The sequence below is a fragment of the Schistocerca americana genome, chromosome 3 (genome assembly GCF_021461395.2).
Source record: "Schistocerca americana isolate TAMUIC-IGC-003095 chromosome 3, iqSchAmer2.1, whole genome shotgun sequence".
Lineage (NCBI taxonomy): Eukaryota > Metazoa > Arthropoda > Insecta > Orthoptera > Acrididae > Schistocerca > Schistocerca americana.
The window spans coordinates 415,031,486-415,048,151 of record NC_060121.1 but is presented as its reverse complement, the minus strand read 5'-3'; the positions used below and the strand labels follow the sequence as shown (position 1 = coordinate 415,048,151).

The 16,666-nt window shown below is 39.6% G+C and overlaps 1 protein-coding gene across 1 annotated transcript in view; it reads left to right on the top strand.

The window, feature by feature from the left end:
- Positions 1-2,625: 2,625 nt before the first annotated feature.
- Positions 2,626-16,666, top strand: part of LOC124606784 (echinoderm microtubule-associated protein-like CG42247) — a 340,411-nt gene continuing 326,370 nt past the window's right edge. The window contains exon 1 of the mRNA XM_047138847.1: positions 2,626-2,727. Coding sequence (XP_046994803.1) covers positions 2,644-2,727 — 84 coding nt within the window. The 5' untranslated portion in view covers positions 2,626-2,643. The remainder of the gene's footprint in view (positions 2,728-16,666) is intronic.

Sequence of the window (16,666 nt, the reverse complement as noted above, 5' to 3'; positions counted from 1 at the left end):
TCTGGGATCACTCACTACAAATTCGGTAACGGACATCATCAACACATTTACTGTTATATTTACTTTTATCTGTTGAGCTACACATTTCGAACTCTGGCTACGAACATTGAGATTTTCATTTCTTAGTATTATTTTATTTACAATAATACAATTAAAACTCTTTCTTAGTATAAACATATATTGTTTGTTGAAGTTAAGAGATCTTTGGTTAATCTTCGGATCTGAGGTTTTGACCATTTTACTTACTTATTCTTGTGGTAACTAGCTGCTCACTGCTCACAGAAAAGGCTTTATCAAGAATGTCAAAACACTGGATCCGAAGATTCTGGAAAGAATGATGCCTCATCAAACCCCAAGAACCTTTAAGTTCAGTGACAGTGGCGACGAAAAGCTACGTTCTTATCTTTTGTTTGGTTCGACAGCGGCAAATGGCGATAAAAGTGATGTATCTATGCATTAAAATATATGTAATAGATGAATTAGCAATGTATTCGTCCGAAATTTTTTAATTTAAGAAATAAAGATTTATAAGCTCCTTGATATCGAAATGCATGAAATAAGTACATCTAATGAAAATATTTATATTGATTTAGTTGTAAGTTCCAACAGATAAAAAGTCGTGAAGTAAATATATGTAATGACAAGGGATGTATACCGTAGATGTTTCCGATACAGACTTGCGTTGTGACGTCTGCAAACCATTTTTCTTTAAATTTCGATTGTGTTATATACCTAATCAATAGATACTTGGTCAGTGAGCCTGAATTTTGGCTCACACTTTCTCCTCTCAGTATGAATCTGTTTACCATCTCATTTACTGTGCACGCACCTCTCCGGTATTAGACATGTTTGTTTATCCTACATCTCCTATGAGCTCGTTCCAACGCTCTATCGTTTGTGTCCGATTTCCAGGCGTCCTCTGAGCAAAATGGCTCAGTAGTTAAAGTATTGTTTGCACATCCAGGAGTTGCTGGATTCAAATCCCTATCCCCATGGTGCAGATTTAACATATGCCTAGTTCATCTACATACCTTGGAGCGAAATGTGGGTTGATTGCGTTGGAAAGCACACGGCCAGTACTCTTCTACACCCTTGTTCATTCAGTGCTTGTTTTCCATGTCTGATATCCTCATTGTTGATAGGACGTTAAACCCTTATAAATCTTCCTTTTCTAAACTCAGTAATATCCCACAGTCAGTATCAGGACATCTAAAAATGTACAACAATCCACTTTTCTAGCCTCAGTACTATTCCACAGTCTGTAATAGCACATGTCAAAATTTATAACAATCCGCTTTAAGTACCTCCTCCCATCTGACTTGGAATCTATGCTTAAAGGCATAACAGAATTCCCATTTTTCTCTCGATGCTAGTGTTCATCCTCTGCTTTGCCACTCCTTTACTTTCATCAGCTTGGTTCGTTATCCTCTAGCCAATCACCTCATTCGTTTTCTCTTTCATACGACCAACTCTCATGTGAACTCCCCAGCACCAATTGAACGTATCATTTACAGTAACCATGCGTATTTATTATACTTCTCACTAAGAGTTAACTCCAGTAATAGATGAACTTAAGTCTCTTAAAAAGGATCCACGTGGGAAGAATAATAATTGTGCCTGTTTACAGTACATTGGTTTTTAACTGATATTCGTAACTTTCACAGTTAAGGTTAACTGTATATGTTAACGTTTAAAATCCACACCACCTTACGTCTTATTTAAAGCTATTCCACAAGTCAAAATCTACTTAATTTCATTGTCTTTCTATCCATGTTTTCCAGTAATATGAAGTACTACCATACCATGAAAATCACTTACCATTAACATTTACTGAATCCTGAAATCATCATTAATCACATTCTTTTTAATAAAGCACCGCCATGACTTCTCCATTCCTTTTTTAGACCAGAAAATTTACATTTTTGTTTATTTTAACTGTTCATTTCCTTTGGTTGAAAAACTGATGTAAATGTTACTGCTGGCATCTCAACATCTGTTTTCGGAGAGAGGGGTGACTCACCAATAAAAACGAAATAAAATGAGTTTAATCAAAAACCTAATCATCCGCAATTTCTTGTCGCAATCGTTTCTGTAAGTCTTCCTTGCTTTGCGACTCTGTGAAAACCGAAGAGTGCCACGACCTTTCTCACTCTGGTGGAAAGCCCGCTCTTGCGTGTCATGAAGGACGAGTATATCTGCACATAGGTGAAATTCCTCAATTGCCACAGACACGGTTTGTTCCCTGAGCCAGCCATTAAGAGAACGAGCAAAGTGGTACGAAGCGAAGGGCGAAGCAGAGAGTAGATTTAATTGCGGCGGGGCGAGGCGAGGTGAAGAGAAGCGACCGGACTGAAAATGGCGCCGTCGGTCAGGGAGGGGCTCGGGGGCGGACTGAACGTCTTCCGTGCCGGATTCTGATATCCATATGACCTTGGTCGGGGCAGAATTTTTTTGCTGAATTCGAAATGAAACGCCCAGAAAAAATCGACTCTTACATTAGCGCAACCTTGGCGGAGGGGGGAGGGGAGAGAGCGCATGCGCAGAAACCGCTTCGCGAGCGAGCCACGCCCGACGGTGTGCTGCTAGTCTCGGTGGGGTATCTTTCGCGCACAAGTCTTTGCAAGCTCGCCGCGGCGCCACGCTATGAATTACGATATCCGCGACTTCTACGATTACCCTATGTTCGGGTCGTTTCACGTCATAGGAATACCTGCTATATATCAACAAGTAAGTTTCCTTACGATCGACACTTGAATTCTTTTTTTGCGAACTTTTGATGTCGATTCATATTTTATTTTCATTTTGAAATTAGTACTAATTATAATATCCTTTCTTCTAAGAATTGGCATGATTGGGCTTTGTGTCATCCGTATTTTTGAAAATAACATTTTATATTCTGTGATATTACCAAATTCAGTATTTGTTGTAAAGTTTTGTATCGTTTTTATTCAGGATTTTTAGTTGCCTTTGGCCAGTTAAAATACAATCAAACCGAACTACAACAATTTCATTTTATGAAAAGATTTTACTAATGCCGTACAGTGGTGGGTCTCTTAAACCTTATTTTTTTTATTAAATGTTAAGAATATAGCTTCGAAAGCAATCCAACAATATAATTCGCAAAAAGATTTTTTGCCTATTTATTACGTCTACAGAACAAACGTGCCACATATTCATTACACACTTCGTGTTTTAATGTTTAGGCTTTTGAACAGCGTGGCATTAGTGTTGATAGATCATGAACTCAGTTCAGATCTCGAAACACACTGGACAAGCAGTGTCATTTACGCGAAAATAACAAGGAAATCACTCCCGTAAGGTGTTATACTGACTCTGACAACTGAGAATATGAGCAGTGGAACCCAGTGAATGACCCACACTAACTAAAAGTTATGTGCAAAACGAAGTATGCTCATGCGGTTCTATAGGCGCCTTCATAGGCTGAATTATCGCTTATTTCCATATTTAAATGACAGTAACAACAGAAATTTATCTGACGTTATCACGTTGGAATAGTAATGAGAAACTTATTATTATAGCAAAATTATTTTAATTCATTCACCATTCCCACATTGGTACTATTAAGTATACAGCTAAAATTATTTGTTTATTACACATACACTGTATTCGAAATTTGCATTGGAATTCCACTATTTTTTCCTCTTTTCCTTGTTTTTATGGTATATTTAGTAATTATATTGCTTTTAGTGTTCTGTGTTCCAAGTAAGACACTGTTCTATACGTGAGCCTTGCACTGATGTCCTAATCCAATGCCTAATTTCATGACACTTACGAATCCACGAATCACCCATTAGAAATATGCATTTTCTCTCGACTTAAGTTGTGGGCCTAAACTGAAGTCCGTTTGGACATTCTGAATCACAAACTTACATAAACTTCCTCTCTTCAGCTGTGATTCATTACGAATGCACCTACCAATTCACTTTTATCTGTCAATACGATTTTTGTGTCTTTTTGTTTTGTTAAACAGATAAGGTGGAATTCCATCCATATTCTTTCTGTCTTTTAGTTACAATCGTTTATTAAAGTCGAAGCAAATTTCTTTTAATATATCGTTCTTCTTCATCCAATATTCTTTTATGATTTCACTTCCTTCGTTTCTCTGTCTTCATATCACATCTTTCATGTTCTTTCTGCTTCTTCAGTGATGGGTATCATCACCCATTATTTTTTCTCGGGTCCAGCTGGTTATTTGCTTTCCCCAGAGGTACGTTCAGATCTGTTTTGTTACCATGTTGTCATTCATTACATATAAATGTTTAAAAATTATAAATTTTTCTCTTCATTATTATTGTTTCTGCATTTTTTATCATTTGGTATGTTAAATCATTCCTCAAACCTGTTAGTGTATTCGTTTTATGTGCCTTAATTGTACTTTTCGTTATTTGTAATAACTTCCCTAATTTATAATTCAGTATTAAATATGTGTCTTTACAGAGGAATTCTGAATTCACATATGTGAAAGGTAATCTTAAAATCACTTATGTCCACTTTACATGCTTTCTCAAGGCAATTTTTTTTGTTATTATTAAAATTCGACATATTCTTCCTCCATACCAACGAAGATACCACAAACTTTTTACTATAAAATTTAAGTTTGTGTTATTCTTTCCTTTTTGCTTGGACGACTAAGAAAGAGACACTACATTCCATTTGAAATTTGCTCCTCCTGTGAAGTATGTTGCGAGTGTTGATGTCAGTATATATCCGACTCATTTTTCAAAAATGTTGTAAAACTAAATTACAGTATATATAGATATAAATTACGCTAAAGGCATACAGAATAGTTTCATTTTTTTGTTCGTGTCTATTCTACTTCCACTATATTATTCTTCTATCTCAGAGGAGTTTTTGATGTCAACTACACTTATTTACATAGATAACATTACTCAGATCTTCAAGAGTTCGTTTCCCTCTTCGTAATCACCGTGGTCACAAACTGTGACTAGCTATCGATTAACTCCGATCGCTCCTGTTAGGTTTCAGTTTCTCATGTAACTAATACAAAGTAGTTTTGTTCTACGCATACTCAGAAGTTCGTTATCTCACACGTCGTGCGATGACTGAATGAAGACACTAGAATCTGAGAGTAGAATGTACGCTCTAAACAAACTGTCTAACGCAGGCAGTCTTAAAACCAATAACGAAAGCGGGCTGACGCTAGGAGAGGGAGAGAGAGAGTGCCGTCAGAGAACGTTCTAAATGATCTCAGTCATGAGAGTGGCTTTTTCACGGATCACCACTTCCAACGCGGAAAATACTCTACTAGACAAGGAATTCTGGAAATTTAGTTAGTTCATAAAGAAATCAGTTATACCGACCTCAAATCTTCAACTGTTTCGCTGGCTGTTTTACTTTAGCAAGAAATTTCACGCATTTCGAGAAGTGTTCACGTAGTTTCTTTTGTTTTCCCCTACATCTTAAGATTACCCGTTAAATGATTCCGTCATTAATTGTGTATCTCTTCATTACACATTGTTACGTTGTTCTTCGGTAAGTTTGTTTGCATTTATATTACTGTTATTGAAATTTACCATAAAACTATTTTATATTGTGTTCCAGATATTTATTCTGAAACATTACCCAGTATTTATTCCCTTATGTCATGCCTTTATTTGATACTGATGCCGAAAATGAAGTAAAGGAAGTTAGAGCACGCCACCTGCTTGGTAGCAGTTTTGACCTAAAAGTGCTCGTTTTACCAAGTACACGGATGCTTGTGTCCTAAAAACAGTTTGGCTGCCTCACGGTACTATATCCACGCTGAATGAAAAGTCTTCGCGCCAAAAGTCCTGAATGAGAGCATGCGCAAGGAGACAGCAAATATGGCTGACTTAGAAACCATAAAATGTAGTCCTTGCCGTGTCTTACTGATTTCATGAGACTTTAATTTCATTATTACGTCTTTCGTAAAAAGATATAAGAGAACGGAAAAGTGTCGCTTATTTTAAACAACCTCGAAATGTCACTTTCGCAGCTATAGTTACGTGTGTGACACCATCGAGCCCGCGAGAAATAACACGAAAAGACGCACATACTTTGGAAAAACACTCCATACACTTTAACGGCTAAGAAGAAAATCTGCATTGTAATAATTCATTTATAGTAATCCTGTGCCACATGCATAATCTGAGTTCTACCAAAATATTTCGCCGCGCGCATTTTGTTTTGCATAGTGTAACAACAATTCTCATGAGCTTTTAGAAGACTCTGATGTAATAAATAAAGAGAAATAGAAATAAGAGCATGCCATAATAGACCGTAAGATACTGAAGCGTTTTTGATTCTCTATCTGGTGAGGATTTCACACGTGACGTAGATTAGCACCTTTCCTTCGAACTGTATGTGTTTCTTGCGTGGACCGTCATGATAAGTGTGTGAAGAGATTTTTGGTGTCGGTGAGAGGTGAAACATGGTGTGATACACAGCAAAACATTCCAACTGAACGCCATCAAAGGGTCTTTAGTGCATAATGTACGGATTCGACAGAAGGCTCACCATCAATTATCAGGCTGTGAGACACTGTGAAGACGTTTGGGATTTAATCGTGAGCATAAACGATCTGCGGACTTTTTTTCAATTTCTTGGATATATTCCAACCTCTGTCTTCCCCAACAGTTTTTGGCTCCCACTAGTAACATGGAAGCCACTCCCTGACATCTTAACCCATATCCTATCATCCTTTTCTTCTTTTTTTCAGTTTTCCACATACTTATTTCCTCATTCTTTTAAGTCCACTTAAGACCTCCTCATTCTTATCAGTCCACTTAATTGTCAGGATCATTTTGTACCACCCCATTTGAAACACTTCGATTCTCTTGTTATCTGGTTTCCCGGCTATACGTGATTCACCACTACACAATGATGAGCACCAGTACATTCTCCGAACACCCTCCACAAATTAAGGCTGGTGTTTGATATAAGTAGACTTCTTTTGGCCAGGAATTCTCTCTTTACCAATACTATCGTGCTTTTTACGTCCCTTTTGCTTGGCCCGTTATAAGTTATTTTGCTTCGAAGGTGGCAGAATTCCTTCACTTTGTCTACTTCGTGGTCTCTAACTTTGATGTTAAATCTATCGCTAATCCCGTTGCTGCTACTCCTCATTATTTTCGTATTTCTTTAGTTTACTCACAATCCATAGTCTGTGCTGACTGTTAATTCTGTTCATCAGGACCGGTAATTCCTCTTCGATTTTACTGAGGATAACAATGTAATTGGTATCCTTTCACCCTTAATTTTTATCCCTCTCCTGAACGTCCTGATAAAATCAGAAGCCAAATCGCACAATCGTCAGTGATCTGTAACACGGAGGCTGTGTACACGATAAGTCAAAGACTCTTATTATGAAAGTAAAAGTTCTTAGACTTGAGTACAGGATAAAGGCCGTATAATTAAAACATGACGAAGTCTTCTTTTCGTAGCCGGACTTCGTAGCAGAAGTGAATTGTACCTATGTGTGTTTCGATCTCCCATAGGAATTCGCTGGCATGAAGAGAGCACAGTGCTATCGTGATGACAAATATAATAATCTTGAACATGTTGAGCCCACAGCATCTGTTAACAGAAACAGTCCCATTTGTTGCTGCAATTTGGAACTAAAAGTCTGTAACCTTCTCAAAGTTCTGCACTAGAAACCATGCAATCACTCCATGTCATGGTGTTCCACACGGTGTAGGGCAGTAACCCTCACCTTATCCAAAGCATTTTCACAACCTAGACCTCACAGATATCTCCTGCGGAATTTATGCTCTTGCTGATTTATAGCGTTCTGCCTGCTATGTTATACATTCACGCTGTCATGCATATATTCATGTGATGGCTACAGAAGCGCGCATTCATTCTTCCGTGGAACCTTCTGTTCCAACCCCTTCCTAAAGAAAGAAATACTCAACGCGTAATGTTCATTAAATTAAATCAAAAAGATTTCTATTCCAACTCTCCGTTGCATTTCTTAATAGGCCATTACTTACTGAAACATATTCTGATATAATATTTTTGAACACGAATATTTAACCACAAGTCCTTGATGTGAAATTCCCCTTTAAGCTGGAGAGTAAGTTATCCCATGTCTTTTTCAATAAATATTTACCAGTTCGATTTTCTGATCGAATTTCAGAAAGGAGGAAGACAAAGGAAGATTAGATATTAGCTTCTCGTCAGGACCAGGCAAAGGAGAAGAACTTCGGATTATGGAAAGTAATCGGACATGTGCTTCTCGAAGAAACCATCCCAACATTGCCTTAATTGATTTAGGGTTTTGTTATTACGAAATCGATAAACCCCCAACCCCGATTCTGTAAAGAATCGAACTCTCTTCTATAAAACAACTTCAAACAGATGATTACTTTGAAAATGAGTTAATTTGTTAGATATTTGACGTTAAACATGTAAGTGAGACAAAACTGGATCAATATAGTGTGAGTAATTCGCAAACCGTTTTAAGCAAAAGTTGGTTTTCCATACAGCTTAAAATTTATGACGTCATATGACGTCACACTGATTCTGTCTGAAAAATGTGTTGCAAGTAGCATGAGTAGTAAACATGTAATAAATTAAAATGCCATGGCTGATGCTGAAGCTATATTACATAAACAGCGAAAATGTAGTAAGCGATACAGTTCTTTCGTTTCATTATTTTATCGGGGTGTCAGCAAGAAAAAGTTTCGAAAAGGTTTGAAATTATGTGGGAAGTTTGTTTCGAATCGCTAAGTGCTCTCATTCTCAAGTATCGCATGAATATACTGCAGGTTATTTGCACTCCGTGAGTTACTGTACGTCAATTTACACTATGTGATCAAATGTGTCCGGACACCTGGCTGAAAATGACTTACAAGTTCGTGGCGCCGTCCATCGGTAATGCTGAAATTCAGTATGATATTGGCCTACCCTTAGGCTTGTTGAGAGCTTCCACTCTCGCAGACATATGTTCAATCAGGTGCTGGAAGGTTTCTTGGGGAATGGCAGTCCATTTTTCACGGAGTGCTGCACTGAGGAGAGGTATCGCTGTCGGTCGGTGAGGCCTAGCACAAAGTCGGCGTTCCAAAACTTCCCAAAGGTGTTCTATAGGATTCAGGTCAGGACTCTGTGCAGGCCAGTCCATTACAGGGATGTTATTGTCGTGTAACCACTCCACCACAAAACGTGCATTATGAACAGGTGCCAGATCGTGGTGAAAGATGCAATCGCCATCCCCGAATTGCTGTTCAACAGTGGAAAGCAAGAAGGTGCTTAAAACATCAATGTAGGCCTGAGCTGTGATAGTGCCACGCAAAACAACATGGGGCGCAAGCCCCCTCCATTGAAAAACACGACCACACCATAACACCACCGCCTCCGAATTATACTGTTGGCACTATACACGCTGGCAGATGACGTTCGCCGAAAATTTGCCATACCCACACCCTGCCATCGGGTCACCACATTGTTTACCGTGACTCGTCACTCCAAACAACGTTTTTCCACTGTTCAATCATTCTATGTTTACGCTCCTTACACGAAGCGAGGCGTCGTTCTGCGTTTACCGGCGTGATGTGTGGCTTATGAGCAGTCGCTACACTAGACCATGAAATCCAAGTTTTCTCACCTCCCGCCTAACTTTCATAGTACTTGCAGTGGATCCTGATGCAGTTTGGAATTCCTGTGTGATGGTCTGGATAGATGTCTGCCTATTACACATTACGACCCTCTTCAACTAACGGCAGTTTCTGTCAGTCAACAGACGAGGTCGGCCTGTACGCTTTTGTGCTGTACGTGACCCTTCAAGTGTCCACTTCACTATCACATTGGAAACAGTGTACCTAGTTATGTTTAGGAGTGTGTAAATCACGCGTACAGACGTATGACACAAGTGACACCCAATCACCTGACCACGTTCGAAGTCTGTGAGTTCGACGAAACGCCTCATTCTGCTCTCACACGAAGTCTAATGACTACTGAGGTCGCTGATATGGAGTTCCTGGCAGTAAGTGGCAGCACAATGCACCTAATATGAAACGTATGTTTTTGGGGGTGTCCGGATACTTTTGATCACATGGTGTATATTCACAGTTTCTGACTGTAATGCTTGTCTCACTATGTTACATCTTCTTCGTGAGGTATGATAAAAACGAATAAATTACGACAGCGTTTAAAATTTTTAAATCCGGTCAGTAGTTATGTGAAATACTGAAAATCAAACTCCTGTTGCCCTCACAAGCCATTAGATAAGCAAGCTGCAACCGGGATCGTACTTCATGAACCATGAAATGCGTTAGCATGTTTACCATTCAGCTAGTTTGAGGCGCTAGCGCATTATCAAGCTACTTCATACCGAAACCTTAATATATGATATGACACACACAGCAGTGTGGGGAGAAGCAACATGTTATGGCGTGCCCTGTAAAAGTTTCACACAACTGTAGTAGGCAGGGACACAACTGTCACAGATGTCAAACCCATATGAAAAAAGAAAAATGTGTGGGTTTTCTGACCATACCAGCGTACATCTCAAATTAAAACACGTTACTGCAACTAGACCAATGTCTTACTGCGCCACCTCGCTCGGATGTTCGAGAATAATATCGTTGATACTAACTGGGAAGCAAATTCACAACCAGTGGTTCTACTCGTGGACTCGAACATTTTTCGTGAAAATCTACTTAAAAAGTTTTGTACCTACCTACTTGTATTGAAATAAATTTGTCTATTACGGGACTGTCGTACGAATATTGTTAACTTTATTTTCAGGATGCAGTGATTTACAGCTCCTACAAACTTTCGGAAACTCGTTGTTTGCACGCAGCTGTATTGTCACTATCTTAAACGACCAATTTCAGTCAGAAACGGACCATCTTCATGTATAATGTGACATCGTAAATCAAGTGCTTGACGAAGCATAACTGTTAACTGGTCTACGGGATGATGCTTGCTAATAGTTACGAATTGCATGCATGTGACCCCGTTAATCAGATGCGTGACTGATCATAACTGTTAACTGGTTTACGAGATGACGCTTGTTAATAGATACGATTTGCATGCATCTGAGTAATGATGTCACATTATACCTAAGAATGGTCTCTTATAATCGGAACTGGTTATTTACTAAAGCGACAATACATCTCAATGCAATCAATGATTTTCGAAGAATATCATTAATGTTGTTAATACCATAACTTTTTCGATAGTTTAAAATTGTACGCCAAACGTAGACTTGATCGCAGAATTGAGCCACCATCTTTGAGCAAAGGATCCAGAATGTTTATCATGTACTACCGTTTTCTTCTTCACATCTACAAAATTGCCTTCGGTTAACAGAAGAACTATTATCGTTTATATGAGTCGAAATTTATGTTTGTTGACCCAGGTGAACTGTATGCCACACATCATTATCATTATCATTGTTATTATTGTCATCATCACTACTTATGAATGTATTGGTAAATAAGCGAAAGTGCGTGAAAAGACAACGAGAAGAAATCGCTTTTAATGATATTTAAATAAACTGTAACTGATTCTCGCGTATGTCACTCTAAATTTTGCATTTGCAACAACTTGGCAATGCCTTTCATTTTCGTGTAATATAACGTAATAGTTAAGCTACTGGACTCAAATTTAAGAGACGTAGAATTCAGATGACTGAACGAAAACTCTGATTCAGGTTTCAAGTGCATTCCTTAAATGGTTTCCTGCCGATACCTGCGTAACTGTGTGCTTCTCTATCTTTGCTAAAACCCTACATCGACAAAACAACCTCTTTCATTCCTTCTTTCGAATCATTGGCTTATAGGGAAGATTCCGGTAAGTTTTCCTTGAGATTCAGTCAGAACTGACCTCGCTTATCTGCAAAGTACGATGAAGGAGCTGTTCGAGTTGTTCGTAATTTTGTTCTGCAGGCTTGCTGAGTTTTATGCAGTGCGCAGAAACGAAAAGCCATAGCAACATCCTTTGTATAAATATGTTTTGAAAAATAATTCAGTCTTGAGCAAATACAGTTTTCTTGTTTTTCACCATATATCTGCTAAATTTCAGAATGATCAGTGGGTTACTTTTATTTTCTGCTGCATAACAAATATAATTTGTGTCGTAACACAGCTAGTTTTGCGTCTGTTATCATTATATTCATTACATTTTAACAAAAAAATATGTCTTTATAACACATACTGTCTGTTGTCTGCAGTTCAGCTGATATTTAGGTTTAGATTGTCATCATTTCTGAAGCAAACAGAGACTCAAGAAGTGAGTCTTAATTTTAAGATGTATAACCTCTTGCAGTCAGAAACTCGCATGAGAGCTCTCGTGATGCATGTTACACACTGAAAAAAATACGTATGTGTACCTCAAATGGTAAAGGTTAATGGACATAAGAGTTTTATATCTCAATGATATCATGATCATTACAGACAGAGCGCTACCACAGCTTGTTACGCAACGGAGAGTATCTGCCGTATTTGTAGTAAAGGAACCGATTCGGCCTTCACCTTAAGCCTTTGGAAATCTGACCCACGCCGATTCTTGGCCCTCCCCCTACAACTCAATCAGTGTGGTAGTTTGCTTGACACTGTACGATCAATCGCCAGAGTTCAGAATTTAGCTCATTGTCAGAACCAGTAATTTTTATTTATTTATACAGCTGTCATACTCGAATCGGTTTGGGTTATAGGTTAAACTTAGGTCTTCTCATAACTATCTGCATAATTTAGTTCTTAAAGTGGAGCAAAGAAAGGGCAAACAACAACTGGATTGATTAATTTATGGCTTCGACACATTCGCAAATTCGTGATAGAAATATTTGACAGAAATACCTTCTCAGAGCGCTGATCAGGAAATGTAGCGACAACACTCGCTGCACGACTTAAGTAGCTGAATAAATCTGATTTTGGAAACAAATATTCCTATATTAACTATTTTGCTGTGTGCAACGATGGAAATGGTAATGAAGTGTAGAGTTATTAATAAGTTAGAGTGTTGCCAGGGTAAATCCGTCAGTCTGCGGTGGATAGTGGGTTGCGGAGTTTAGAAGGCGCGAGAGAGGTGCGTTTATAGCAGTGTACCGCACGTCTCTAGAGGAACGGAAGGTTCCAAATGATTGGAAAAGAGCACAGGTAGTCCCAGTCTTCAAGACGGGTCGTCGAGCAGATGCACAAAACTGTAGGCCTATATCTCTGACGTCGATCTGTTGTAGAATTTTAGAACATGTGTTTTGCTCGAGTATCATGTCGTTTTTGGAAACCCAGAATCTACTATGTAGGAATCAACATGGAATCCGGAAACAGCGATCGTGTGAGACCCAACTCGCTTTATTTGTTCATGAGACCCAGAAAATATTAGATACAGGCTCCCAGGTAGATACTATTTTCCTTGACTTCCGGAAGGCGTTCGATACAGTTCCGCACTGTCGCCTGATAAAGAAAGTAAGAGCCTACGGAATATCAGACCAGCTGTGTGGCTGGATTGAAGAGTTTTTAGCAAACAGAACACAGCACGTTGTTCTCAATGGCGAGACGTCTACAGACGTTAGAGTAACCTCTGGCATGCCACAGGGGAGTGTTATGGGACCATTGCTTTTCACAATATATATAAATGACCTAGTAGATAGTATCGGAAGTTCCATGCGGCTTTTCGCGGATGATGCTGTAGTATACAGAGAAGTTGTAGCATTAGAAAATTGTAGCGAAATGCTGGAAGATGTGCAGCGGATAGGCACTTGGTGCAGGGAGTGGCAACTGACCCTTAACATAGACAAATGTAATGTATTGCGAATACATAGAAAGAGGGATCCTTTATTGTTTGATTATATGATAGCGGAACAAACACTGGTAGCAGTTACTTCTGTAAAATATCTGGTAGTATGCGTGCGGAACGATTTGAAGTGGAATGATCATATAAAATTAATGGTTGGTAAGGCGGGTACCAGGTTGAGATTCATTGGAAGAGTCCTTAGAAAATGTAGTCCATCAACAAAGGAGGTGGCTTACAAAACACTCGTTCTTACTTGAGTATTGCTCATCAGTGTGGGATCCGTACCAGATAGGATTGACGGAGGAGATAGAGAAGATCCCAAGAAGAGCGGCGCGTTTCGTCACAGGGTTATTTGGTAAGCGTGATAGTGTTACGGAGATGTTTAGCAAACTCAAGTGGCAGACTCTGCAAGAGAGGCGCTCTGCATCGCGGTGTAGCTTGCTGTTCAGGTTTCGAGAGGGTGCGTTTCTGGATGAGGTATCAAATATGTTGCTTCCCCCTACTTATATCTCCTCAGGAGATCACGAATGTAAAATTAGAGAGATTCGAGCGCGCACGGAGGCTATCCGGCAGTCGTTCATCCCGCGAACCATACGCGACTGGATCAGAAAAGGGAGGTAATGACAGTGGCACGTAAAGTGCCCTCCGCCACACACTATTGGATGGCTTGCGGAGTATAAATGTAGATGTAGATGTACACTGAAGTTTTGAGTAGGGCTATCAGGTGAACCCGGATAGTTGAGTAGGTAAAGCAGTGTCCATGAAAGCATAAGTCTCGATTACCATTCCGCAAGCAATGTTCATTCGTATATATTTGAGGCTAAAAGAGTCTTCAAATTGCAATAATAGATTGCAGGTTCAAAATTTGATTATGTGCCTTTACCATTGCAGCTCCCCGCATTATTTTGAGTCAGAACTGCTGCTGTAAGGCTATATAGTCCTCTCCGTCTATTAGAATAAGGGGAGAAAGACATCTGACGTGTAGGAAGGTCCTCGAACGGCGAACTGATCTACCCTGTATGTGCTAAGGTTGCCCGTATTGGCCCATTAGAATGGCTCCCTGGGCATTTCGAGTCGAATAATTAGGCAGTTAAAATGTATTATGGAAATTTCCAATGCCGCATTACACGAGTGGCCATGTGAACGAGGCCCGAGGTTAAAAATTAGCGGCTGAAGGGGATCAATGCCTGGCACGAGGAACTTGCATGGTCTGCGCGTTGTTATTAAGCATGCCGTGCCGGTAGCGAGGTCCAACCATGACTAACGCGGCGGCCCTTGAGAAAATAGCGTGATCAATGGCACTGAGGGCGGGCACGCAGCAGCCAGAGATCTTGCTCGATTTAAAAATGCGTTCCCACTGTTCAGCCCTACCGCGACTCGCGACATTTCACCCGTGACATTTTAAACACCGCAAGAAACACGGACGAATTATCGTTTCCCTTACAATCGCGCTATCCACCTGCCTGTATTTACAAACTTTTCTCGCTTAGTAATATATCATTCGGTAGCACGTGTAGCAGACAATAGGGAATATACGGAGTTTGCGGTGGCACTCTTCAAGGTGTAGCCGTGGAGAAGAATGTTTCTAGTTAAAATTTGCGGAACATTAATGAAGTACTTTCGAGTGGCCGAGAGCATAAAATGGAATAACAACTCGACTTAAGACCTGAATGAGAGATAATATTGAGGATCATTAATCCGCATTGCTGGACTTTGCAAAAAGCTCAAATCAAAATGTGTAGTACCTGGAAAACGGATTGGTGATGACAGATTAGCATTCCACATTGCGTATGGTGTATTCTCCTCATTGTCTCTGTTCAGCAGTATACAGGATGTCCCAGTGGGGATGGACAATATTTAGCGATGTGACAGGAACGATCACCCGAAGCAAAAATGTCTAGTAAACATTGGTTCTAAACTGCATACATTAATAGCCATGAACACTTCTTTATCGATACTGTGAAATAAATCTCGTCCACTGCAACCTCTTCGCCTCCCATATTTTAGGAGGTAGAATAGGTCAAAAGAAGAAAAAATTGTGAAGTGAGAAAAGGCTCTAAAATGCATACCTTAAGAGCTATGAGCACTTGTTCAGTAGAAGAGATATGTTTCACAGTAGCGAGCATGAAGAAGCGCTCCTAGCCCTTAAGGTATGAGTTTTATAGCCAATGTTTACTATACACTTTTACTTCGAATGATCGTTCCTATCAATGCCGAAATATCGACCATTCCGCCTGGGACACCCTGTTTGATTAACGACACTAATATCTTTGGCCGCAGAAGCAACAAAAGTCGTTCAATCTGGATTCTCTTCTCTACCACACGGTTCAAGTTATCGAAAGCTTCCAAGCAAGCCATAGGTTAATAATAAGTTTTTTGTACCACGTGGATCATATTCGTAAAATTTTTGTGGGGAGTACAGACTTGTAGGAACTCACTTTTTATTTTAGTCTAAGGCGGAGAAATTCTCCTGACGACATTCCACGTATCTCTAAGAGAAGAGAGCAGTGATATAATGTCTTACCGCATTTGCAGAAGAATGTTTGTTAGACTCAGATGAAATTAGCAAGCTAAATTTACGGTAATTAGTCTAGTACACCAGGTGTGTCGGTTTGACGTGTATTCTCGCACCTGTGAAGGAAAAAGCCTGATTGGTTCCCGCCTCTGCTTCAAAAACACAACACACCAACTGTTACAACACTGTTGTTGTGGTCTTCAGTCCTGAGACTGGTTTGATGCAGCTCTCCATGCTACTCTATCCTGTGCAAGCTTTTTCATCTCCCAGTACCTACTGCAACCTACATCCTTCTGAATCTGCTTAGTGTATTCACCTCTTGGTCTCCCTCTACGATTTTTACCCTCCACGCTGCCCTCCAATACTAAATTGGCGATCCCTTGATGCCTCAGAACATGTCCTACCAACCGA